General features: G+C 40.3%; 1 protein-coding gene across 1 annotated transcript in view; it reads left to right on the plus strand.

Annotated features, from left to right (window-relative positions):
- Il23r (interleukin 23 receptor) overlaps positions 1 to 26,750 on the plus strand; it is a 59,589-nt gene that overhangs the window by 17,142 nt on the left and 15,697 nt on the right. The window contains exons 4-6 of the mRNA XM_027430239.2: positions 3,670 to 3,830; positions 9,077 to 9,222; positions 16,926 to 17,082. Of these exons, the coding sequence (XP_027286040.2) occupies positions 3,670 to 3,830; positions 9,077 to 9,222; positions 16,926 to 17,082 (464 nt within the window). The remainder of the gene's footprint in view (positions 1 to 3,669; positions 3,831 to 9,076; positions 9,223 to 16,925; positions 17,083 to 26,750) is intronic.

A 26,750-nucleotide genomic window follows, 5' to 3' on the forward strand; every position in this document is an offset into this window, starting at 1 on the left:
GCTCTTCTTCCAGGTTGCTTCCAAAAGATTTTCAGGTTTGGAGACAAGCATTTTTAACTGCTCTTCCCTATTTTGTAAATTACAGCTCTCCTCTTGCTGTTTGGGTCATATCCTTTGTACCCTATGCATTTCTCCTTATAAGACCTGAGGTAAGAGAACTAGCCACAAACCAGTTAAGAATGTATGTGTGTGGTTTTCTCTAACTGGAAAAGAGTCAAAGATGCCCCACTTACCACTTGCTCTTACCACTAAGCATAGCAGCAGCTTTCTTGTTTTCCTCTTTGAATTCTTATTTAACACAGGTTAGGCTATTTTCCAATAAGTTCTCTGTTGATAAACTTATGACCCCTCTTATTTCAAAAAGAATATAAAGTAACTTCATAAATATCTAAACACAATGACATAATGTAATTTTAGATACAAATTATACATATATGTATGTATGTATGTATGTATGTATATCAAGCAGATGTGGTAGTGCACACACACTGGCAATCCCTAGTACTTGGGAAGCCACCGAAAGGAAATTAAGAGTTCAAGGCCCACCTGAGACCCAGAGGAACCCTGTCTTAATTTTTTTAATTTCATTTATATTCATAAAAGTAACATACAAACACCTTTTAATTTGTCATAATTTAATAAGTCCTCTGTTGCTTTCTCTTCTCATGCACCTATCTTCATTCATGATTACAATTATGCCATCTTTCCTGTTTCACATGTGATTAAACTGAAGTATATGAAGGTTAAGTAAAGTATCTTAATTCTCACAGTGTATGAAAGGAGAAAAGAGGCAGTATGGGAAAATGATGTAACTTAAAGCCTGAGTTTCTAGGGACATGTTACCTGGTCCCCCCTCTATGCCACCTGAGAGAGCCCTCCTAGGGTGACTTTCCTATGACAGAACATTTCTGTGGTATTTAATTCATAAAGTCATTTTTGGTTAAAGTGTAAAGCTAATTCCTCATATCTATGTGTCTGCAAGCATGTCGCCTGCATCAATTTCTGATTCTTGAATCTGTGTGTCTCTGTAAGTCACATGAATCAAGTTCTGATTCTTACTGAAGTATTAGGAAGCTGCAGAAACTCAGGAATTGCTAAACAGGCATGTCGCAATAAATGGAGCTAGAATGGAATGAAAAGCGTTAAATGGCAATAACTTTAAAGTTCTCTTAGAAGAAAAGCAGTTGGTGGTGTTAGATGATGAAATCCAGCCAGTCCTTGCCTCAACTCAGTAGCTCAAACACCATAATTAGAACAGTGCAAAAGAGGTGCTGATGACTCCCCAATACCCCATTCCCATGAATGGTGATGTGCAGATCTGTGAAGTATTTCCATTTCTTAGAAATGAGAATTTCAGGGTTGAAATGTGACTCAATGGAATGATTGTCTAGTATGAACAAAGCCTCAGGTTCAACCCTCAACTCTGGATAAACTGGGTAGTCTTCAACAACACAAGGAGGTTAAAAGCCCAGCTAGAGCTACATGAAACCCTGTCTCAAAAAAAAAAAAAAAAAAAAGCCAGTGAGTGGTGTAATCCTTTAATCCCAGCACTTGGGAGGCAGAAGCAAGCAGATCTCTGTGAGTTTGAGGCCAGCCTGGTCTACGTAATGAATTCCAAGCCAGCTGGAGCTACGTAGGAGGAGAGAGAGAGAGAGAGAGAGAGAGAGAGAGAGAGAGAGAGAGAGAGAGAAAACGAAAACACTATGGATATTTCAGAGTAGAGGTTGAAAAATAGAGGGCCACTAGATGGTTCAGCAGGCAGAGGTGTTCTCTACCAAGCCTGATGACCTGAGTTTAATCTTGACTCACAGGGTAAAAGAAGAACTGATTCCCATGGGCTGCTCTCTCTCTCTCTCTCTCTCTCTCTCTCTCTCTCTCTCTCTCGCTCTCTCTCTCTCTCTCTCACACACACACACACACACACACACACACACAGAGAGATTCACATGTCTCCATCACTTGAGAGTTAGAAGACTCCTATTCTGGTCTGCTTCTCCTGTTTGCTGTCCAAAGGCAGTGCTGGCTAATGAAATTTCACAGTTGAGCAAAACTCAAGTGGAATTCATCAGGATTAACCGGCTGGCTGGCAATCCTTAGTCATACAATGCAAAAATACTGATGCAACTGAAGTGGCATTTAATGGTTCTCCGTACTGCCTAATCCCCAACCTCCTACCATTATGGTCTTTGTTGTCTTAGACAGCGAAGGACCCCTTTATCTCATTTAATCAGCTACCTGGTAAAAATCAGTACTACTTTCTTTCATTATTTTTTGAGGTAGGATCTCACTGTAGCCCAGGGTAGCCTAAAGTTCTCTGTATATCCAGGAATGACTTTGAACATGGGATTCTCATGTCTCTGCCTACCAATTTCTGGGATTATAGGCATTTACCACCATATTCAGCTGGTTCTGTTTTCAAAGTATGTCATGGCCATCCCCACTGAGCCTCACTTCAAACTAATAGTTCAGTTCTGGATGATACTGAACTTTTGTTCTTTCTCCTACACCGCTTTTATTTCCCAGCAGTCTACCCTTCAGGAAGATGCCTCTGAAACTTTGTAGCTGATCCAATGTGCTCTCTTCCTCTCACATGCTAAATCCCAACCTATCAGCTCATTAGAGGCTGATAAGTATTTTGAAAATCCCTGGTTGTGGGTTTCTCTACCAATGCAATAAGCCAAATCGAGCCAAATCAATAAAGCCAGGTTTAATCTGAGCAAAGCAACTGCTGGGTGATTCTCAGGAAGAAGAAAGCAGGAGAGAAATCATATAGCAGGTCTATAGGCTTGGTCTTAAATACCCTATAGGCATAGTCTTGAGCATCTCAGCGTGAGGAGCTGCTGCTTGGATAGGTTTCTCAGGGATGGGGTCCGGAGAGAGGCGGGCCCCGAAATGGAACTTCTACATAAACAGAAGGTCTTTGGGGCGTGGTCTGTTCCACTCCCAGCTACTTCCTGCCATTTCATGCAGCAGATGACAGTACTTGTTGAGTTCCATATCGTTTTGCTTACATTTTACAATGTGCTGGGTTTTTCTACCTGTACAGTTGGCCTTCCCTATCCTGCTTCAGTCTCTCACCCCATCCCGACCTTCCTCTCACTCTCACCGTTTACCCAATCTTGTAGAAGTAAATACCCAACTGAAAAGGCTGACTGAACCTTCACAGAGGTGGCTCATTTATTTCAAGCTGTGGACAACACCAAGTTAGCCATTAACAGGCACTGTAAGCCCAGTGCCTGCTGTCCACGATACACAGAGGAGTCCATGAAAATGTTTAATTTTTCAAATAAGAAAAGAAATATAACTTAAAATTTTCAGTATATAATATTAATGTCTACAAGTATACATATAAACCAACATATGTGAACATAAGAATGGATGTGTGTATTTTGCATATATGTATATTTTGCACATTCTTATACTTGATTATATAGCTATTATTTTAAAGAGGAGGAGGTCTACAATAGGAAAAGTATTTGGAACCATCAAAGTTAAACCATGGCCTGGGCCACATATGAATTTGTTTTTTTTAAAAATTTGGTAGGTTAAAATTAAGTTCGATTCATGTTTTAGTAACAGACTGGGTTCTGAAATCAGATGAAAAAGATAGCATCCAATATTTCTGGAACAAATAAACTACATAAATATAATTTGTGGGCTCTCTCATAGCTTAGAGACAGAAGAAGAGCAGCAGTATCTTGCCTCCAGCCATGTGAATATCTCCACTGACTCATTACAAGGTGGAAAGAAGTATTTGGTATGGGTCCAAGCCGTCAATGCCCTAGGCGTGGAGGACTCACCACAACTACAAGTCTATCTGGACGATATAGGTAAGGAATGAGACATGCTAAATGTCTATTACAGACAACTAATTTTCACGGATGGTGTCAAATAGTCTAATTCTGAACAGAGTACACCTAAAGTTCCTGCAGATAATAAGCAATCAAATTATTCATGTATTCTTCCACCTGGGGCAATTCTGCAATTGAAGATCCCTCCAGTCTTACCTCTAGATGGCAGTGATTTTACAAATATGTTTTGAGAACTTGTGTTCCAAAAGCCAGGGAGACTAAGAGAGACATGAAATCTGCCTTAAAAGAACTTGCCACCCTTCAAGGACAGATGGGAAGAAACAAGGATTGTACTCAAATACGATGAACCTTACATTGTAAAAGGCATGGCATACTAAAGGACCTGTGCTCTGCACACTGTGTGTCGGGGAGGGTCCTTTGCAAGTGCGTACAGACTGCTGAAAATTGTATGGACATCTCCAACTTCACCAACCAAACTAGTGTTAGCAAATTCAGTACACGATTCATTTTATGAAGCTGAGCACAGAGGATCCTGAGAGCAATTTCCACAAATAGCCCCAAGTTGGCCTTTAAGAACATTATGAAGGTTATCCTGAAATACTGGGCAGCAAAATAAATTTAGGCAAAGAAAGAGGATTGTCTCCTGACAATTGTGACCATTAATTTTCTCACACTATGGGTAATCATGCTGGAAAGACACAAAACAACTATAATCTCATAATCTATTGTAATACAATTGAAAAACAAATGCATAACATCCAAGATGAATTTAACATTTTCCTAAAAATGTAACATGAGGTGGGAATCTTGAAACATTAGTGACGAGAACCACAGATTCGACAGTTAAGTCTTACCATAGTCAAACGTGTGTTTATAATCCGTTTCTTTTCAAAAGTTTGAGTTTTCTCAAAACTGAAGACTAGTTCTTCATTGCATTGCTCTTTCATGCTAACCCTCTCCTGCTACTGTATTAGTTATTTTTCTATTACTGTGCTAAGACACCATGACCAAGGCAACTTCTAAAACGAAAAATTTAATTGGCATTATGGTCCCAGAGGGTTAGTGTCTATGATGGTGGAGCAAAGGCTAAGAGTTCACATCTCAATCCACAAGCAGGAGGCTGAGAGTTAACTTGAAACGGCAGGAGTCTTTTGAAACCCCAAAACCCACCTCCAATGACATTCTTCCTCCAACAAACACACCTTCTAATTCTCCTCCAAACGGCCGCCAGCTGGGGAACAAACGTTCAAATGCCAAAAGCTTATTTAAGGGGGAAGTCTCAATCAAACAACCATATTCCATTCCCTGCTTCACATCCGTAAGTCTTATGATCATATCATAACTGAAACATTGTCTGGACTCAGTGACTCTCCTTAACCATGGAGGGAGATTCTATAACCTTTCCTTGTGTATCTTTCATGACTCTAAGGTCAGAACCATGTGGATGACACTGTCAAGTTCAGCTGACCCATTTGGAAGGAGCCTGGCTCCCTTGAATCACATTTGCAGCAGCTTTCATTAGTTGTTGCTTTTTAGGAATATATAAATCCCTCAGGCTTTTCCTGTTAAATGTAGATGTTTAGTTGGGTGGGATCTTGCCCTGAGGACACCTTTCCCTTTATTCCACTGTAGATGAGGCCTTCCTTGCCTTGATTGCCCTATCTCTTGCAGCACAACCTTGGCTGTGAGTCTTTTTCTCTGTACAGTGTGTATTTCTTGCTCTTATTCACTATAAACCTGCATGCTGATGGTTAGTAATCTCCACCAGACAGAGTCAAGGTCAAGCTGTCTTGAAATCTTTTCCAGAGAAATTAGTCACACTATTTCTCAATTTAGTCTCAGGTAAATTCTTAGGACCTGGGCAGGAGGCAGCCAGATTCTTGGCCAAAATATCACAGGAATGATCTCCACACCAATTAAAGTTATCGCTTCCTTCTGAAGTCTCTTGAACCATGGCTTCACACTTTGTATAGGTCTCATCACTACTCTGTTCCAAGCCTGTACTAGGACAGCCACTAATCCCTGCTTACAGAATTCAACCACTTTTCAACACATTGGTACCAAAGTAGTGCACATTCCTCCAAAAAGCACTCCTAGTACCAACTTCTGTATTAGTTACGCTTCTCTTCCTGTGGTAAGACACCATGGCCACGGCAACCTATCAAAGAAAGAGTTTGATTTGGCTTATGGTGTCAGAGTCTCTGATGGCAGGGTGAAGGTTTGGTGGCAGGTAGGAGGAGCAGCAGCTGAGAGATTACATTTTGATCTGCAAAGAGAAGGCAGCAGTAGATAATTTGAAATGGCAAGAGTTTTTTGAAACTTCAGAGTCTGCCCCCACTAACACACTTCCCCCAACAAGCCCATACCCCCTAATCTTTCCTACATAGTCACCAAATGGACATCAAGACTTAGGGGGCACATGATTCAAACTACCACAGGTACTACCTGCATTTCTCAAAAAACTAAACATATATTTGCTTCCTCTTAATAGTTGTTTCTGCAAAATCTCCTGATAACCTAAATAATTAGCTAAGGGACTCTTCAAGGGTGAATTGGTTTGTTCAGTCTTAGCAGTGCAATGTGAATATGTTGCTGGTGTAAACTATATGTGAATTGAAAGAGGGTGAGGCAAAAAAATTCAAAGGCAAAATGAGGATGACTTTATAAATTGTTTTGAATTGATTACCCTTGACTATAGGGATTAGTAACAAAGGTGATGCCAATCCAGGTATGGTCAGACAGCTGAAGGACAGACACTGTATAAGCATTTTCTGTGGAACATTAGGGTTCTGGCAGAGTATTTTGTGACCAATCCTGTAATCGTACACATGGCCATGAGTTCCTTTCTCTTTTTATCCTCACCTCCAACTTTATGCACTTATTTTTTATGAAGAGGGCTTAACATAGTCATTATTTTTCTATCTACTTTTTTATTTAATAATTTACAATCATTTTACATATCAATCCCCATCCCGTTCCCTCTCCCTCCCATCCTCCCATGCCCCCTACCTACCCCCCAGGCCACCCCCCACCCACTCCCCAAGGTCGGTGAGGCCTTCCATAGGGGATCCGCAAAGGATGTCACATCATTTGGGGGAGGGCCTAGGTCCTCCTCCACGTATCTGGGGTGAAATAGTATCACTCCAGAGGGAATGGGATCCCCAAGTCCATTTGTGCACTAGGGCTAAATACTGGTTCCACTGTTAGAGGTCCCAGGAGACTGCCCAGGCCTCCTAACTGGCTTCCACATTCAGAGGGTTTGGTTTGGTCCAATGCTGGTTCCCCAACTTTACGATTGGGGTCCGTGTGCTCTCACTAGGTCGGGTCAGCTGGTTCTGTAGGTTTCTCCAGCAGCCTTGACTCCTTTGTTCATTCCTCCTCCATCTTTACAACTGGATTACAGGAGCATGGCTCACTGCTTTAGCTATGGGTGCCTGCTTCTGTTTCTAACAGCTCTGGATGAAGGCTTCAGGATGGTAATTAAGGTAGTCATCAATCTCATTATAGGGGAAGGACATCAAAGGTGGCCTCTCAATACTGCCTAAATTCTTAGTTGGGGTCATCTTTGTGGATCTCTGAACATTTCCCTAGTGACAGATTTCTCTTTAAACCTATAATGGCTCCCTCTATTAAGGTACCTCTTTTCTTCCTCTCCTCTTCCTCTCCTGACTTAGTCTTCCTGATCCCTCATGTCCTCCTCCCTCATCTTCTCCCCTTCTCTTTTCCCTAAGTCATTAATTTTTTTTGAGATTTTGATAATTTTTACAGGGTTCAGAATGCTTAATGGTGCTATTATGAATGTCTGCCCCAAACTCAACTGGGAGACAGGAGCAGGAATATAATTCATAGCCTTGATAGTACTTAAAAGGATTTTATGTGGTCCCAGGGCTCTGAAAGTCTACTTTCTTTACTTCAGAAAAATTTAGAATCTGATTACTACTGGAACACATCTTGTACTAGTCAAAGGAAAGCAACTGTGTAATGCAGGTGATATAAGTCAACTGCAGTGAGCCCTGGAATGAAACTAATTTTCTTTTGATGTTTTTGCTGTTTAGTCCTGTATAAGACTATACTGCAGAGAGCATATTTTAGTTTTATAATTCTTTATAAACCTCTGTACATGATTTTAGATAATTGTTACTTCAACAATAGCTTGCCAAAATGTATTTTACGAAGTCAAAAATGAAGAAAAATGAGTTAATTCATATTAAAGTTGTGGCAACAGTTCCTGAAGCCTAGATGCAGGTTTTTGAGTTGATAATTTATCTAACAAAGACAAAGGTTTTCACCTTTATATTCTACATATAGAATAAATGAAAAGTATCAACAATATATTCTGTTCAGATAAAGAAATTTACAAGTGTTCGGATGGTTTAGAAATATGAATATCCTAGTTACTAGTTACACAATTTCTTCTAAAATAACTATAAGGTGACCCATCCGAATGTCAGCCCCTCTTTCAGGACACACAATGTCTTACTCTTAGAGAACCTATTTATTGCAACGGGAGAACAAAACAAGTTAGCAGTAGATGCAAATATTCACATGCTTCATTATTCCCCAATACAAAAAGAGTATTACTGTGAAAGATATGTTTAACAGCTTGTCAGGCAAGATTATCTGAAAGAAACATTGATACAGTGTTAGCTTACTGTTACTGTGACAAAATGCCTGAGATGATAACTTGTAAGAAGGAAAGATGTAATTTAGCTTGCCATTTTGATAGTACCAGTCCACAATTGGTTGATCCCACTGCTTTGGGCTCATGGCGAGAAGCACATCACAGTAGAGTGCATGGTGGAAGAGGCTATTTACTTTATGGTTGCTAGGAAACAAAAAGAGAGAGAGGAATGGCCAGAGCCCCAAATATACCCCTTGAAGTCACATATCTCTTATTATCTAAGACCTCCTACTAGATTATGCATCTTAAAGTTCCCTTCGTCTTCTAGTGGTGTCAAGCCTTTAACACATGGTACATTGGGAACACTTAAAACACAAGCCATGGAAGAAAATATATCTCCTTTATCTCTTTTTTATACTCTGGATAATAAGGCCAGCAGCTAGAGTTTCATTGGACTTTTAAGGAGTATTTCTCTCTTACAAAATAAATCAGAAAATAAGACAAAGTTCATCAGCTGTTACTTAGATCATGAATTTGTAGGGTTTTGTAATTTGAATTTTGACATGTCTACATATTGATAGAAAGCTACCAATTTCTTCCTGGGGAACTTCCTTAATCACTAGTATTTTGTTTCTTCTTCTAGTAATACCTTCTGTGCCCGTCATTTCCAGAGCTGAATCTGTAAATGCTACTGTGCCCAAGACCATAATTTACTGGGATAGCAAAACCATGGTTGAGAACGCATTCTGTGAAATGAGATACAAAGCAACAAGGAACCAAACGTGGAATGTAAGCTAAGTTTTTGTTACTCCTTAGCATCTGAGGAAATGACTTACAGAACAGCCAATTAGCAGATTTCAGACTGGACTTGGGAAGGCTCCCGCTCCACACACTTTTGTCTGATGTGACATTTGAACTACTCTGGTTTCAGTGATTATTGTGTGCTTCTGAGTGGGGTTGCTTCTGCCTTCTGTAAATTGCTAAATAGGCTGAGTTGACACATAAATGGGTTCATTTTTAGTTTCTTAGGATTGTCTCGGGATGAGATTTACATCCATATCCATGGATATAAAGCTAAAGCATTCGATGCTAAATTCTGACAGCATGGTGGGTGGGAGGGATTCAAAATGGAGATGTTAGAGTAAGATGTCTGTTTTTAAACTGAAAATGTGTGATGCATGAGCCAAAGCAGTGGCTCAGTGGCTAACGGCAATGCTGTTCTTTCAGAAGACCATAATTTGGTTCCCAACAATGGGTATCTTACAACCTTCTTGTGGCCTTAATGGGCATCTTCATACATGTGCACAAACACAAACATAAGCATACACATAAATAAAAACAAATCTTTAAAAGTGTACAATCAAACTCTAAGATTTATAACTAGTATAAACTTTAATCTTACATGAGATTAAAGTAAAAGTGAATTTCTGAACAAACTAGCTGAACTTAAATACCAAGATTAGATTACCAAGTATTTTAGGAGAAACACAGTTGGTTTTCAATCAAAGCTTTTAGGGTACAAGCCTCGTCCTGGAAGCCTTAACAGGCTAAGCACGGTCACTTGTCTCCAACATATTAATCAAAGAGAAAAGTGAAAGCAGATATATGAAAAGAGAAGAGACTCGTTGAATGTAACCACAATGGGGAAAAATTAAAAATTAAAAATAAAGGATTCAATAACCCCCAAGTCCATCTTCAGGATACTGACATGAAGTTTTGGTTTAAATAGATGGTAGGAGGCATACATACTTACCCAGTGCTTGACTAGGGGTGATCTCATTAATTACCATCTCAGTTCTGGTCCTGCAACATGGTCTGACAATGTACTTACTCCTTAAAGTGCTTCTCAGGACATTACTTCTCCCAGGAGAGGCCTTCCATTCACTGAGGTGTGCCCTCCCTTCTCAGAGGTGTGCCCTCCCCTTCACAGAGGCATCCCTCCCCTTCACTGAGGTCTGCCCTCTTCTCCATAGAGGCATGCCATGCCCTTCACAGAGGCATGCCATGCCCTTCACTGAGGTGTGCCTTCCCTTTCACTGAGGTGTGCCCTCCCCTTCACAGAGGCATGCCATGCCCTTCACTGAGGTGTGCCTTCCCCTTCACTGAGGTGTGCCCTCCCCTTCACAGAGGCATGCCATGCCCTTCACTGAGGTGTGCCTTCCCCTTCACTGAGGTGTGCCCTCCCCTTCACAGAGGCATGCCATGCCCTTCACTGAGGTGTGCCTTCCCCTTCACTGAGGTGTGCCCTCTCCTCCATAGAGGCATATCCTCATATGGGCACCAGGGTGGTTCTGGGAAACCACTCTGTTTCTGGAACCCTGAAAAGAAACAAGGACAATAATTTTTCTCTGTGCTTTCAAACTACAGGATGCAAATGTACTTGAAATGAAAGTGAGATGTGGGCTGTCTCCTGCCTTTAGTTATATTGTGAGTCCAAGAGAGGAGTGAAGGCTTTTTAGCAAAAGCTGCTTCTAAGTGTCTGAGCTTCATTAGTAAAATTCAGGGCAATATCTATGAACAACATGCACATTAACTGGAATTAGTCTGACCTAGGAAATGGTTCCAGGTTACATTTGGAAAATGTCATTTTATTACTTTTGAATATAATAAACTTTCATATGAGCCAGGTAACTGAAGACTACATGAATATCTGCCAGTTAGAAAGGCACTACCAATGCCTTGGGACAGGTTTTTCAGAGGCCATCTGTCCTCCAGTTGAAATATTCTTTCTCTGTCCCCTCCTAGTACCTGTGGGATTGGAGGCTAGGTAGCTGCTAACTTCTTAAAATTTTGAACAGAGTCTTACTGTGTCACCTGGACTGTCACTTTCAGCGTTTCTGCCTCTAGTTCTCAAATAGTTCTAGCCCTCTAGAACAGCCCTGCCTTGCCCACCTCTGTATCAGGAGTTTTAGTTTACATGTCCTCTGAATGCCAAAGTAAGCGTATTTTTATAGCAAGTCAGAAAAGACAATAAGTCATTGAAAGGTTTAATTTTGTTCCACTGGTCAAGTGGTCAGCTTTGTCTCTGCTTACCTCTTGATGTTTCTCTCATTATGGCCTCTGTGTAAGGACAGGTGAGTTTATACACACACTCAAGGCCACTGAATCTTACATTCTTCCCAAGTCACAGTCTGGATTACAGCTAGGTTAAAGGTTAACTTAAAACAAACTGCTAAAAGTGGTGCTGGGATTTCTACAGTGTGTTCCTTCAGATGTCTTTCAAATTATGAAGTACAAATATGCCCTTTTAATACAGAATGTTGCCTGACAACATTCTCCTGGGGAGATGCAATACATCCACACACAAATGGGGCTGATAGATAAATGGATTATAGATAGACCATAGATAAATAGATTATAGATATAGACAGATTAGAAATAGATAGTAGATGATAGATAGATAGATAGATAGATAGATAGATAGATAGATAGATAGATAGATAGATAGATAGATGAAAGAGAAGTCTATTCACCACAGAAAGGGAACCCATGACAGACCAAATGAAAGATTACACCAATGCCCAACTTGGTGAAACAATGAATTGTTGTTGGGTCTTCTAAGAGGAATATAGGTGACGAGTTTCCCACAGGAGCAGGAATGACTCAAAAGCAGCTGCATTACACAAAAGCCCCAAATACTGGTGATGACTCACTGAAAGCATCCACCCTGGAGCTATGTGCACAGCATTCAGGTAACTCAGTCTCTCTGTACAGCACCCAGTGGATCCTCCCACAGCAGCTGTTGAGTCACTTTTATGCTTGGAGGAGCCCTGGAGACTTTTCCAAGTTTCTGTTCTCTTAGTCAGTGAAGTGACTTCTTCTTCTTCTTCTTCTTCTTCTTCTTCTTCTTCTTCTTCTTCTTCTTCTTCTTCTTCTTCTTCTTCTTTTTTTTTTTTTTTTTTACCTCCTAAACTTTATGTATAAACAGAGGTTTCTCTGTCCTGCCCTGTCCCAAAGCCATTTCTAAATAATCACTTAGAGGCTTAGTATTAACTACAAAATGTTTGGCCTATAGTTTGGGCTTATTTCTAACTAGCTCTTACATTTAAATGAACCCATTTCTATTCATCTATACACTACCATGTGTCCTGTGGTTTACCAGTTCTCTGATGTTTTGTCCCTTGGGCAGCTGGATCAGATCTGTCTCCACTCCGCCTTTCTTTCTCCCTGTATTCAGTTTGGCTTTCCCACCTAGCTATATACTGTCTTGCTATAGGCCCAAACAGTTTTTATTATCAACCAATGAGAACAATATATATTCATAGCATACTATCCCACAGCATTCATTAGCCTCCCCTCCCCCATGGAGGAAATTTTTCTAAGCAAATTGCTACATCTCAAATGTAAAGATGCCTCTATCCATGCCTCCTTCCACTATTATATTCATCATCATCTATAATCCTCACAATAAACCTCTCAACAATCCTTTGTGACAGGCCGAATTAACTCCATTCATCATATAAATGAAGTAAAGCCTGAGTAAATCAAGCCAAGTGTTTCCAAGTTTACATGGTACATAAGTGCCTCTCACAAATCTGTATTGCTCCAGGTATCCAGTGGATAGCCAGAAAATGAAAAGAGCAGGCTCCAATCCAAAGCCCACATCCCAGCCCCACTACCATGCTTCTAAAATACAGCCAGGACCACAGAAAAAGGAAGATCACCATTTCTTTCTGTAATTTTCCAGTTAAGTCAAAGGTAGCCAGGATGAAGCTTGTCTGATATTTTCATCTAGGTCATCCCAGTAAAAAAGAATTGAAAGTTGAAAAGGGCTACATACCTTTCACCTCAGTTCTGTGGTGACAGTCTCCATCAGATTAGCTGGAGGGCAATAACAGCTACCTAAGGAAAGCCTTGTGGCTCAGACCACAGGGTCAAAGCTCTGCTCTGCTTTCAAATTGTACAGTCTACAGCAATCTCCATTTAACTGTGGGTAATTGTGAAATTGGTGGATGCCTCCATCTGCTGAGCTTAGTGATACATTCTAACACATTTACCCAAGTGAATGTTAGGCCAGATGCAAAACATAAGACAAATGGCTATTAAAGGGGGGTAAGAAAGCCCAAGAAAACAGGGTATAAACTACAACATTGCATCTCTCCACAATGAGGATGTTCTGATCAACCAAGATCTAGCAATCTGCAAGACATTTAATATAGATTTAGCTTCCTCTAAGAACTTCAGTTCACAATCTTTTCTTGGATTTTAAGATTTGATTGGGACACACAAAAAAGGTTTAAGAAAGTCTTGGAAATCGCAATAGGAAAACAAACCAGCCAGAGTGTAGTACAAATTACAAAGTAAGACCGGATCTCCAATGATGGTTGTGTCTAAGTGAGCTATGCCAATGACACAGATGCATTGTGTCATTCCACATCAAAATTATTGAATAACAATAAATATACAAGTTTACAAATTCATGTACATTTACTTCATTGGCTTTAGTTTACAAAGTGTAAATGTAAACTATATTCCCTGGCATGGAATGGCCATTGTCCCTGGCTATCAGAATATTGAAACAATGGTCCCTAAAATGTTAGAATTTGCCTCAGGAATCTCTTGCTAGGATCCTAGTCCTATCTAGAGGGGTAATTTGTCTGCCAAAGAGAGGCTTCACCCAGCTTTACAGGCTTGTCTGCCCACTTTGAAGGACAGATGAAGCCTTGATAGTGGTGATGGATAGACCACACTTTTGCCAGACCTTCTTTAGTTTGAACCTATGCTTTATGTCAGACCCCCTAAGATGTCCTGGACCTCCTAGTTCTCCTCTCAATGTAGCTGTGTTGAATAAATCACCTCATCCTGCTTTTCATCATGTCTTTGGCTTTTTAACTGATCCATTGAGATGAGTGACTGCACATAGCTTATTAGGGCTGCCAGCCTTATTTAGGCTCTCAGCCTTTGTTAACAGTTTTGGCAAGTCATGGCCACTAGGAGAAAAGAACACATTGGGACTGTGTGGTAATTTGAATGAGAAATGTTCCCCCTAACATCTGAACACTTGATCCCTTGTTGGTGGTGATTTGGGTAGCTTTAGGAAGTGTGACCTTGCTAAAGGAAGGTCAATCACTGGGAATGAGCTCCAAGGTTTCAAATCTACATGCTGCTCCCAATTCACATTCTTTGATTTTTGTTTATGGTTCAATATTGAGCCCTCTACATCCTGCTGCAACTGCCATGCCTCCACTCTGCCATCATGGATTCTTATCCCTCTGAAACTGAAAGCCAGAAAAACTCTTCAGTAAGTTGCTTTGCCTTATTGCTGAAGATGTTTATATATCTCACTGAACACAGAAGCATTGTCTGGCATGGGTTCCACCCCATGAAATAGGCCTGAAATCCAGCAGAGAGTGATTGGTTACTCACACACTGTTTGTGTCACTCTTGAGCCAGAACATCTTGCAGACAGGTCACCATTGCAGATCTCAAGGTTTGTAGGTTGGTTGGTGCTTCCACACTGGTAGCATGAGTACCTTCTAGTATCATGAACACTAGTCAGTAAGAGTGAATTTCCTAGTTGGACACCAGCTGAATTTCTGAGTGTTCAGTGAGATGTAGAAGAATTATCTTCAGCAATAGGGCCTTCCCATGTAGAAGAATTATCTTCAGCAATAGGGCCTTCCCATGTAGAAGAATTATCTTCAGCAATAGGGCCTTCCCATGTAGAAGAATTATCTTCAGCAATAGGGGCTTCCAATAGTCTTGGCAATAGCCTGAAGTGTTTTGGGAATTTCCATGGGGAGGTGTTGGCCACCTCAACTAGATGTAACCCATTGCAGACACTGGAGTTTTACTTGGTGGTGTAAAATATATAGTTAGCAATAGCTACTATATATAGTAGCAATAGCTACTCCATTATTGGTGACCCTGTTTAGATTTCTTTCATCTGTGCATACATTTTAGGAAGCTTCTATACTAGTAGGTTTCCATACAGTACCTCAAACGGCCATTAGTTTGTTGCCCTCCCCATCTTCTTCCTATTACCCTTCTCTTTCATCCTTCTCCCCATTTAATCCTTCCAACTCAGTCCCTCCCTTCTCCATAACAATACATTCTGCTTATTCTATTTTCCCTTCCTGGGGAGATCCTCTTCTCCTTCCCAGTTCTTTTTTAAGTTCCTAACTTCTGTGGATATATATATATATATATATATATATATAATATATAATATATATATATGTGTGCATATTGATTTATACATTATATATATATATATATATATATGCACACATATCAAAGACTTAAAAACTAACATCCATGCCATGTGGTGGTGGTGGCGCATGCCTTTAATCCTAGCACTCGGGAAGCAGAGGCAAGAGGATCTCTGTGAGTTGGAGGACAGCTTAGTCTACAGAGAGAGTTCCAGGAAAGCCAGGGCTGTAACACAGAAAAACCCTGTCTCAAGAAAAAAGAATCCAAATATAAGAGAAAACACAATAGTTGAGCCTGGGTTACCTCACTCAGGAGGACTCTTTTTAGCTCCATCCATTTACCTGCAAATTTTAGGATTTTTTTTTTTAAACAGCTGAACAATGTTGCATTATATAAATGTATCACGTTTTCATTTTTCATTCATAAGTTGATGGGCATCTTGGCTGTTTCCAATTTTAACTATTGTAAATAGATCAGCAATGAATATGGATTAGCAAGTTTCTCTGTAGTGGGGTGTAGAGTCCTCTGGATATATGCTCAAGCTGGATTTTATGGTAGATAGATTCTCATCTTCCTGATGAATTCACACCCTAATTTACATAGTGACTGTATGAGTTTGTGCTCCCAGCAACAATGAATAAGTTGGGTTTTCCCTACATGTGATGTCATTTGTTTTATTGATCTTGCCAATTTTGACTGGTGTGAGATGAAATCTCAAAGTAGTTTTGATTTGTATTTCTCTGATGACGAAGGATAAATATGTTGAACATTTCTTTAAGTGTTTCTCAGACACCTGTGTTTCATCTTTTGATTGAGAATGTGAACCTGCTTTGGTCTAGCCAGCAGGGAAAACTGGAAGTAGGGGCCTGGTGCATGTGTTATTAGAAAAGCATCAGAGGCTCCTGTGAAGTGCAGCCCTGGAGATGGGGTGGGGCGCCTGTAATAATCCATACAAGAAAGATATAGACAACCACCCTGATTAAGTCAATTAAAAGTATATGAGTCCTTTATTAGCCAGTGACCAAGAGCAGGCTTATGCCTCAAAGTCTCTTGATGCCAAAGGTCAGAGTACAGTGTTTTTAAAGGCAAAATCCATGTAGACCATAATTTACATCAAAGTAAGATGAGGATCAGAGTACCTTAAACATTCATTTCTGGAAGAATATGGTAACTATTTTAGCCATGACATGATAATTGTTTTTTACTTATACTTTCCTTGGATATTTTAGTTTATGTTGTTTGTATAAACATTAATTATTTGAGTTAATACATCTGCTGAATGGAATAGCCATTCTAAATGCCCGTCACATCACTTCACTGCCATTATGCATCTATTTTAGGTTAAGGAATTTGACACAAACTTAACATATGTGCAGCAGTCAGAATTCTACCTGGAGCCAAACAGCATATATGTATTTCAAGTGAGATGTCAAGTACTGGGTAAAAGAAACTGGCAGCCTTGGAGCTCACCCTTTGTTCACAGAACTCCCCAGACAGGTGGGCATGTTTAAATACTGTTTATTCTCCGCAGCTTTCCTTTCAATCTCTTTCTTCTAAACATCCCTGCAGCTTGCCTGCTATACCATTGAGAAGGCTATTCTGTGGAGGGTGATAACGTTAAAATAATCATTTCCTTTGAGGTTTTTAAGGTTGACACCTTGTGAAATCATTTAAATCACCTGGAAATGTTTATGTCTCAACACATTTACTCACATTTCTTCCCACAAAGGGTCTGATTCCACACACAGTTGGGATGACAATTCTTACAAACACACTGATTTGTTATCAGTCCTTGTTTTGGAATGTGTCATTGGATTACAGAAAAAAAATGTATCACAAAAATAAAAAAAATCAAATAGTGTGAATAAACACTGATTATCTCTATACTAAAGGTAACCAGAAAGAGTAAAAAAAAAAATAAAAAAATAAAACAAAATACTTAGCCATGGAATTAATGATTTCTCAGCAAGTCCTCACTAAGAGAGATTTAGAAATATCTTGTTCCTGTTATTACTAGTTTACTTACATATACACTTAGAGATTTAAATTGTAAGCAAGTAATAAAGTCAAACAATGGCAATTGTCATAATATTCCAGAGAGGCTCCACAAACCAGAGATATGCCTTTTATGTATAGTTTAAATGTCAGGTTTTGTTTTGCTTTCCAGAAACAACACATTTGGCTTAATTATACTCACATCATTAATAACATGATCATCATTGTAACAGCCTGACTGACAGCTATGCTGTGTAATTTCAAGTGGAAGGAGCCAAACAAACCAAGTTATTTTGGTGCCACCTGGTGTTCAAATCTTATAGATATATATTTAAGGAAATAATTTTCAATAAATTATCAGGGGTTTTTTTGGAAGTTAAAATTTAATATTTTCTTGTCATAAGTTGGTGGTACTTTTGACACTTTCCATATAATATAAAATAGATTTGCTTAGCAATTAAATTGTTTTTCCAATTTTATTTTATTTTGACTTTATGTGTATGGGCGTTTTATTTACATGTTTGTCCATGTGTGCCTGGAACCCACAGAAGTCAAAAGAAATCATTGATCCTCTGGAACTGAAGTTATGAATGGTTGTGAGCCACAGTATGGGTGCTGGGAATGGATCCCAGATCCTTTGAATGAGCTCCTAACTGCTGAGCCATCTGTCTATCCCCAAGTAACCTGTTTTGTTTTTGATTTTGTTTTTGTTTTTGTTTTGTTTTTGTTTTTTTTAGGAAATCCAGAGTTAATCGATCAGTATGATTAAGCATAATTTACTTAAATTTACAAAGCACTGCTCTCTGTAAGCTTGTTTGTTTTCTATATTCACCATATTTGGTTCTGCCATTAGCACCATTTTGAAGATGTAGAAACTGAGTCACGATTTGCTAGACAGCACATTATTAATGGGTCATCATCACCCTGAGTTTCTCAAACACTGAATTCTCATCACCACTGCTCAGCACTCTCAGTCACCGTTGTTGTTCAGCTCTGTCTCAACAAGTGGAAGGGCAAATAAACTGTCCCCCTGCAGATCACGGATAGGCTGACAGATGGTGTGCACATGTGTGCACTCCTGTATCTGGTTTTTTAGACAGAATGTCACTCTGTAATACAGGATTGCCTTGAATTTGGGACAATCCTCCTGCCTCAACCCTCCAAGTGCTGGAATTACAGGTGTGTGCCATTATATCCGACACAAATGTTGTCTAAGGACAAAGGTCCTCCATCTAGGGAAGTAGTGAATAAGAACCTACAAAGTCTTGTCTTAAAGTTTCTTATTTAATAAGGAGAAATTTCACTTAAAAGGCAAAATAAACCTAAATGCTTATGCATTTCACACACTAGCTAACAGGAGCCACAGGCTGTTGTTTTGTTCCCTATTCCTTCCTGTGGCACCTTAAATGAGAGACAGTGAAAATACTAGAGAAAGTAAAAATATTGAAATTCAAATATATATTTTCCTCCTTGCAAACACAATGTAAGTTAATTTACTATGTGACCTAGAAATATCTACTACTCACAGGTTAATGAATTTACGTTAGTATTTCCTAGGTACTTACATTTCTGTGACTGAAACTGCAGTGTTTTCTGCTTTGCTTATGCAGTCTCCCTTGCTGAGTTTTTAAACACTTTGTTTAATGGCTGCACATCATTCCAGTTTATAGACATACCTTGGCTTATTTATTTCCTTTTTGATCTCTGTTTAATGTATATGGGTGTTTTGTCTTCATGTATGATGTCTGTGCATGGCGTGCACGCAATACAAAAGGAGGCCAGAAGAGGGCATCTGAGCCTTTGAAACTGAAGTTTACATATGCACCAACATGTAGACGCTGTACATCCATCGTGGGACCTCTAGAAGGGCAGACAGTACTCTTAACTGCTAATTTATTTCTCCAGCCCCCATTTCCTTATTTAAACAAAATTTCAGCTGCTTCATTTCATCATTATCAATAAGCTTCTTTAAATAGATTTGCATTTAAACTTTTATTTCTTTATTCTAAGAAGAAGAATTATTAGATGAAGAGTTAGGCAAATTTGGTACAGGGAAGATAGCTTTGTGGGTAAAGTGCTTACTGTGAATGAATGAGGATCTGAGTTCAGATTTCCCGCACCCAGGTAAAAGCCACGTTCAACGTTGTGTATCTGTAATCCCAATGCTTGGGTAGAGCAGAGCCTGGCAGATCCTAGAGGCTGACTAACCAGTCAGTCTAGCCCATCCATGAGTTCTAGGTTCAGAAAGAAATCAATGTCTCAAAAAAAATAAAATGAAAAACAATAGAAGTAGACACTGGATGTCAGCCTCAGGCTGCCACATGTACATACGTGGAAGAAAGTATCCTCACATACACAAGCATACACACCTACACACAGTTAAGCACATACATGTATGTATACATCTCACATACAGTATAAAGCATATACACACATAAACCAAGTTAAGCACACCCACACAAACCACACATAGATTGAGGCACACATGCACGCGCACATACACACACACACACACACACACACACACACACACACACACACACAGAGTGAGGGGGGATTAAGCATATTTTAAGAGGCATGTTATCAAATAGGTTTATTCTCTTGGTAATTTGAGACATAAATACACTATATTTACATGATTTCTACCCCTCTCAAATTCATGACCTCTCCTCCTCCTCCCCTTTTTCTTCTCCTTTTTATTGGTTCTTTGAGACAGGGCTTTCCTGTGTAGCTGGCTGTCCTGAAATTCACTCTGTAGACTAGGTTAGCCTCGAACTCACAGAGATCTACTCGCCTCTGCCTCCCAAGTGCTGGGGTTAAAGGAATGACTTATACATATATGTATATATGTATAATAAATAAATACATATATGTATATTCTTCTACTGAATACATTCAGTGTTATACGTGTGAGTGTGTGTGAGTGTGTGTGTGTGTGTGTGTGTGTGTGTGTGTGTGTGTGTGTGTTTAAGGCTAGCCATTTGAGATGGATAGCCTATGGGGGAGCTTACCCCCAAAGATAACTAATTTTTCCTCCTTCAGGAGCCATTGCTTGTCTGTAGCTCTTTATCTAGGGATGAAGTCTTATGAAATTTCCCTCATCTTCATTGGCAGGTCAACTGATGTGTTCACTACACAGGTCTTGTTTAGGCAGCCATGTTGTTGAGATACCAGGGGAGCAGTGTCTAGAAGACACTATCTTGCAGCAGGCATCATAGTCCTCTGGTTCTTATTTTTATTGTTTTTGGTTTTTCAAGACAGGATTTCTCTGTGTAGCTTTGGAGCCTATCCTGGCATTAACTCTGTAGACCAGGCTGGACTAAAACTCACCGAGATCTGCCAGCCTCTGCCTCCTGAGTGCTGGGATTAAAGGCGTGCACCACCACCACCCTGTGGTCCTCTGGTTCTTACAGTCTTTCTGCTCCCTTTCCACCATGTCTCCTGAGCTTCAGGTATTGGGATTGTTTGTAGATGAACTAATTGGGTCTTTGCATCCCATGGTCACTTAGTCTCTGCATTTTGACCAGTTGTGGACCCCTGTAGCAGTCTCCATCTGTTGTAAAACAAAGTTTCCTTGATGAGGGATATGAGTCACACATATATAAAGGTAAGTGTTTAGAAATAGAAGTTATATTGACTTAGGAAAATGGGAGTAGTTTCACAAATATGTTTTGGCAAATCTGTACTATTTACCTCTTTAAGAATCTGTCGTAGCCCTGCACATCTCAGCCCCATGCCACACAGGCATGAGGTTCTGCCTGAGTGGGGGTGCGTGAACCTGGAAACTCCTAGCAACCCAGCGGCAATAAAGATCAAACACAGGCATCTTGTCATCTTTGGAGAGCTCTCAGTTTCATGCTGTAAAACTAGAGTCTCTTCTTTATTTACCATCTTTTTGGCTGTTTCTTAACCATGCTTCCATGGCCCCGAGGAGGCCATTTCTGTCCTTCTGTTCTCCTCTCTGCTAGATGGCTCCTAACTTTTTGTCCTTACCTGTTACTTACACTCCTAGCTCCTCCACCCAGGTGTAGGCCTATTCAGATGCTTAGGCCCATAGAGATGCAAACTAGGAGGCATTGTACCCTGAAGTCATGGTAAACCATATAGACCGCTGGCATTAGCAATACAATAGTGGGACGGAGCTTTCGGGTGCTCCTGTTTACTGAAACTGGAGACTGGACCTCAAAACATTCCTTAATTGAACTATTTTGGTCCCCCACAAGAATCCATGAAAACACAGTTATTATTGAGTTAATTAAATACTAATCTCAAATGGCAGGCCTTATAAGTACTTAAAAAACTCGATAAGCAAAGGTATAGACCAAGATTTATACCCTGGAGAAGTCTTATTCTAGCAAAGATAGAAAAAAATAATTGCATAACAATTATTCAATTACTCTTTTTATTTATTTTTATTTTTATTTTTTACTTAAATTAGAAACAAGCTTGTTTTACATGTCAATCCCAGTTCCCTCTACCTCCTTTCCTCCCCTGCCCCCCACCAATCCCCTAACCCAATCCCTTTCTGCTACCCAGGGAGGGTAAGGCCTTCCATGGGAATCTTCTAAGTCTGTCACATGATTTGGAGCAGGGACTAGCCCCCCCCATAACCCCCCAGTGTGTCTAGGCTGAGAGAGCATCCCTCTATGTGGAATGAGTTCCCAAAGTCCATTCCTGTACTAGGGATAAATACTGATCCATTTCCAGAGGCCCATAGGTTGCCCAGGCCTCCTAAATGACAACCACATACAGGAGGTCTGGATAGGTTCTATGCTGGTTTCCCAGCTATCAGTCTGGGGTCCAAGAGCTCCCCCTTGTTCAGGTCAGCTGTTTCTGTGGGTTTCTCCAGCCTGGTCTTGACCCCTTTGCTCATCACTCCTCCCTCTCTGAAACTGGGTTCCAGAAGTTCAGTTCAGTGATTAGCTGTGAGTGTCTGCTTCTGCTTCCGTCAGCTACTGGATGAAGGCTCTAGGATGGTCTATAAGGTAGTCATCAATCGGGGAAGGGCATTTAAGGGAGCCACTACGTTATTGCTTAGATTCTTAGTTGTTGTCATCCTTGTGGATCTCTAGACACTTCCCTGGGGCCAGATTTCTCTTTAAACCTATAATGGCTCCTTCTATTATGGTATCTCTTTTCTTGCTCTCCTCCATTCTTCTCCTGACTCAACCTTCCAGCTCCCTCATGGCCTCCTCTCCCCTCCTTTTCTCCCCTTCTCTTTTTCCTAACTCCCTCTCCCCGCCCGCCATGTTCCAGTTTGCTCAGGATATCTTATCCCTTTCCCCTTCTCTGGGGCACCATGTATGTCTCTCTTAGGGTCCACCTTGTTTCCTAACTTTTCTGGCAGTGTGGATTGTAGGCTGATAATACTTTGCTCTATGTATAACATCCATATATGAGTGAGTGCATACCATGTTTGTCTTTTTGTGACTGGGTTACCTTGCTCAAGATGGTTTCTTCTAGTTCCATGCATTTGCCTGTGAATTTCAAGATCCCATTGTTGTTTTTGTTTGTTTGTTTGTTTGTTTGTTTTTTCTGCTGAACTACTCAGCAGAACTACTCCATTGTGTATATGTACCACATTTTCTCTATCCATTCTTCGATTGAGGGGCATCTAGGTTGCTTCCAGGTTCTGGATATTACAAATAATGCTGCTATGAACATAGTTGAACAGATGTCCTTGTTGTATGAATGTGTATCTTTGGGTATATGCCTAAGAGTGGAATTGCTGGATCTTGTGGTAGACTGATTACAATTTTCCTGAGGAACCTCCATATTGATTTCCAAAGTGGCTGTACGAGCTGGCACTCCCACCAGTGTTCCACTTTCTCCACATCCTCTCCAGCATAAGCTGTCCTTGATGTTTTTTTTTTTTTTTTTTTTTTTTTTTTTTTATTTTAGCCATTCTGACAGGAATAAGATGGTATCTTAGAGTTGCTTTGATTTGTATTTCCCTGATGGCTAAGGATGCTGAACACTTCCTTAAATGTCTATCAGCCATTTTAGATTCCTCTATAGACAATTCTCTATTTAGTTCTGTACCACATTTTTTAATTGGATTATCTGTTGTTTTGGTGACTAGCTTCTTGAGTTCTTTGTAAATTTTGGAAATCAGTCCTCTGTCAGATATGGGGTTGGTGAATATATTTTCCTATTCTGTGGGCTGCTATTTTGTCTTGTTGACTGTGTCCTTTGCCTTACAGAAGCTTCACAGTTTCAGGAGGTCCCATTTATTAGATGTCAATCTCAATGTCTGTGCCACAGGTGTTATGTTCAGGAAGTGGTCTACTGTACCAATTCATTCAAGGGTACTTCCCACTTTATCTTCAAAGAGGTTCAGTGTGGCTGGATTTATGTTGAGGTCTTTGATCCATTTGGACTTTAGTTTTGTGCATGGCAATAAATATGGATCTATCTGCAGTCTTCAACATGTCAGCATCCAGTTATGCCAGCACCATTGGTTGAAGATGCTTTCTTTTTTCCATTGTATAATTTTAGCTTCTTTATCAGATTTTCGTAGGTGTGTGGGTCCATATCAGGGTTTTCAATTAGATTCCATTGGTCTACCTGTCTATTTTTGGGCCAATACCAAGCTGTTTTCAGGACTATAGCTCTATAATAGAGCTTGAAGTCAGGGATGATGATGCCTCCGCAAATTCCTTTATTGTACAGGGTTGTTCTGGCTATCCTGGGTTTTTTGTTTTTCCACATAAAGTTGAGAATTGTTCTTTCAAGGTCTGTGAAGAATTGTGCTTGGATTTTGGTTAGTGTTACCCCCAAGATATTTTATGCTGTTTTTGGATATTGTGAAGGGTGATGTTTCTCTGGGCTTTTTTCTCATTTCATTTATCATCTGTATATAGTAGGACTACTGTTTTTTTTTAGTTTATTTTGTATCCTGCTACTCTCTAAAGAGTATCTTTTTCTTGCCTTTAAAACCTGATCTTGGGCACTGGGCAAGAGTATTTGGAGTTCAAGTTCAGCGTAGGCTATGTAGTGAAAGCCTACCAATGGATGCACAGATAGATAGATGGGTTGTGGGTGGATGGATGGATGGATGGATGGATGGATGGATGGAGAGCAAAAACTGGTCTCAAGATGAGATACTAGTCATTTATAGAGTGCTTGGTCTGCCTGTTTCAAGTACTGCCAATAAAAGCTTTTTTTAAAAAAGTAGAAGCAGACACTCACAACTAATCACTGAACTGAACTGAACTGGAATCCAGTTGCAGAGAAGGTCCAGTGATGAGCAAAGGGGTCCAGACCAGGCTGGTGAAACCCACAAAAACAGCTGACCTGAACAATGGGGAGCTCTTGGTCCCCAGACTGATAGCTGGGATACCAGCATGGGACTGATCCAGACACCTTGAACGGGGGTTTCAGCGAGGAGACCTCGGAAATCTACGGGACCTCATGTAGTAGATCAGTACTTATCCCTAGCATAGGTGTGGACTTTGGGAACCCATTCCACATAGAGGGATACTCCCTGAGCCAAGACTCACAGGGGTGGGCCTAGGCCCTATCCCAAAGGATATGATAGACTCTGATGACCCCCTATGGAAGGCCTCACCTTCCCTGGGGAGCAGAAAGGATATGTGATAGGCAGGGTTTTAATTGGGAGGGGGGTGGTCGGGGAGGAGGGAGAGGGAACTGGGATTGACATGTAAAACAATCTTGTTTCTAATTCAAATAAAAAAAAAATCAAAAAAAAAAAAAAACACACAGCCTCAAAGAGAAAATGAAAGAGCTCATTTATAGTAAGAATTGGGTGACTTGAATGACTTGATTTCTTTACCTTCCTTGAGTATTAAGCCTTTACTGAAAAGAAGAGCTTTATACAATAAAAGAAAAATCAGTTTCTGAGAATAGAAAGTCAGGCTTTAGCACACCCAGGGGAAGTTTTGCTGGTTAGACAGCCACGTTCCTCTTTCATATCATGTTATCAAGAGGTCACTTAGTAAGACTTGGAGTCTTCAGGGTATAAGCTATTAATTAACATTTCTTGGATGATTACTATGGGTGGGGCACTGTAGTAAGCATTTTACCTATGAATTGTCCTTTTTGCCATAGTCATATGGCATAATCATTGTTCCACCACAGGGATGAAGGTAATGAGGTACAAAAACTTGTCAAAAGTTATATAACAGATGAATGACCAAGTCCTGGTATGACCATGCTGTGGGGTTCCAGAACAGCTCTGCTGGTTTGCCTTCCCTAGAGACCTGGGAATAGCCTGTGTGAACCTCACCTCAGCCACTTGTCTAAATGTTCTACACGTATGTCAATAATAAAACTATTCGACAGAGCTATGTTTCTAATGTGGGGTTCACTTTGAAAATGCACAAATGAGAAAACAGACATAATATGCCATCAATTCCTTCACACCTTGTCATGAATAACTGGTGAGGAGGCAGGCTTAATTTGAGTTGATGATAATGAACCCATAGCACTCCAAAAACCTTGAGATGGTATAAGGAAGGGGGTGGTCTGAGAAAAGAAAAAAGGAATATTTGGGAAAGGTGACTTTGTTCAAGGCAGGATAGCCATTGGGCACTTCATAATAAGCTTGCCAACAAGGTTCCAGTCGAGTAAGTTACCTAGAGTATAATGTTTCTCAGAGTGGGAGCCCTGGGCCCATTGCTTGGAAATGCCTGTGGAGATTCCTGAGCCACTTCACCCCCAGGTTCTTCGGTAATAAAATGTAAGAACCAATGTTCTAAACAGCAGACCAACCTTCAAATGAAAGCTCTGGTTGTGGTGGCTACTACCTGTAATTCCAGGGTGAGGCTTGAGCCTCACCAGGAGTTCAAAGGCAGCCTGGAGAGTATAGTGAGTTCTCAGCCCACCTGGAATATGTAATGAGACCCATCTTCCCACTCCAAGTATAGAGGGAATTACTAGTTACCATTCTTCTCAGGTTTAGTTTCCAGCTCTCAGTTTTCAGTGATCCCAGTTTCCTCTCAGGGTCTCTAGGTAACTCTGATGGAAACTAGAGGCAAGCGGCACCATCTAGTGAGCCCAAACATAAGGGAAACACACACAAAACAGGGTTCCCAGGGACTCAAGGGTCACGCTCACATAAGTAAAAGGTGGGCTTTCAAGACCACGTGGTCAGCTACTACACACAATCTGGCATTTCTACATGTATCTTTAGAGTTCTTCTCTCCTTT

This window comes from Cricetulus griseus, chromosome 8 (assembly GCF_003668045.3).
Source record: "Cricetulus griseus strain 17A/GY chromosome 8, alternate assembly CriGri-PICRH-1.0, whole genome shotgun sequence".
Taxonomy (NCBI): Eukaryota; Metazoa; Chordata; class Mammalia; order Rodentia; family Cricetidae; genus Cricetulus; species Cricetulus griseus.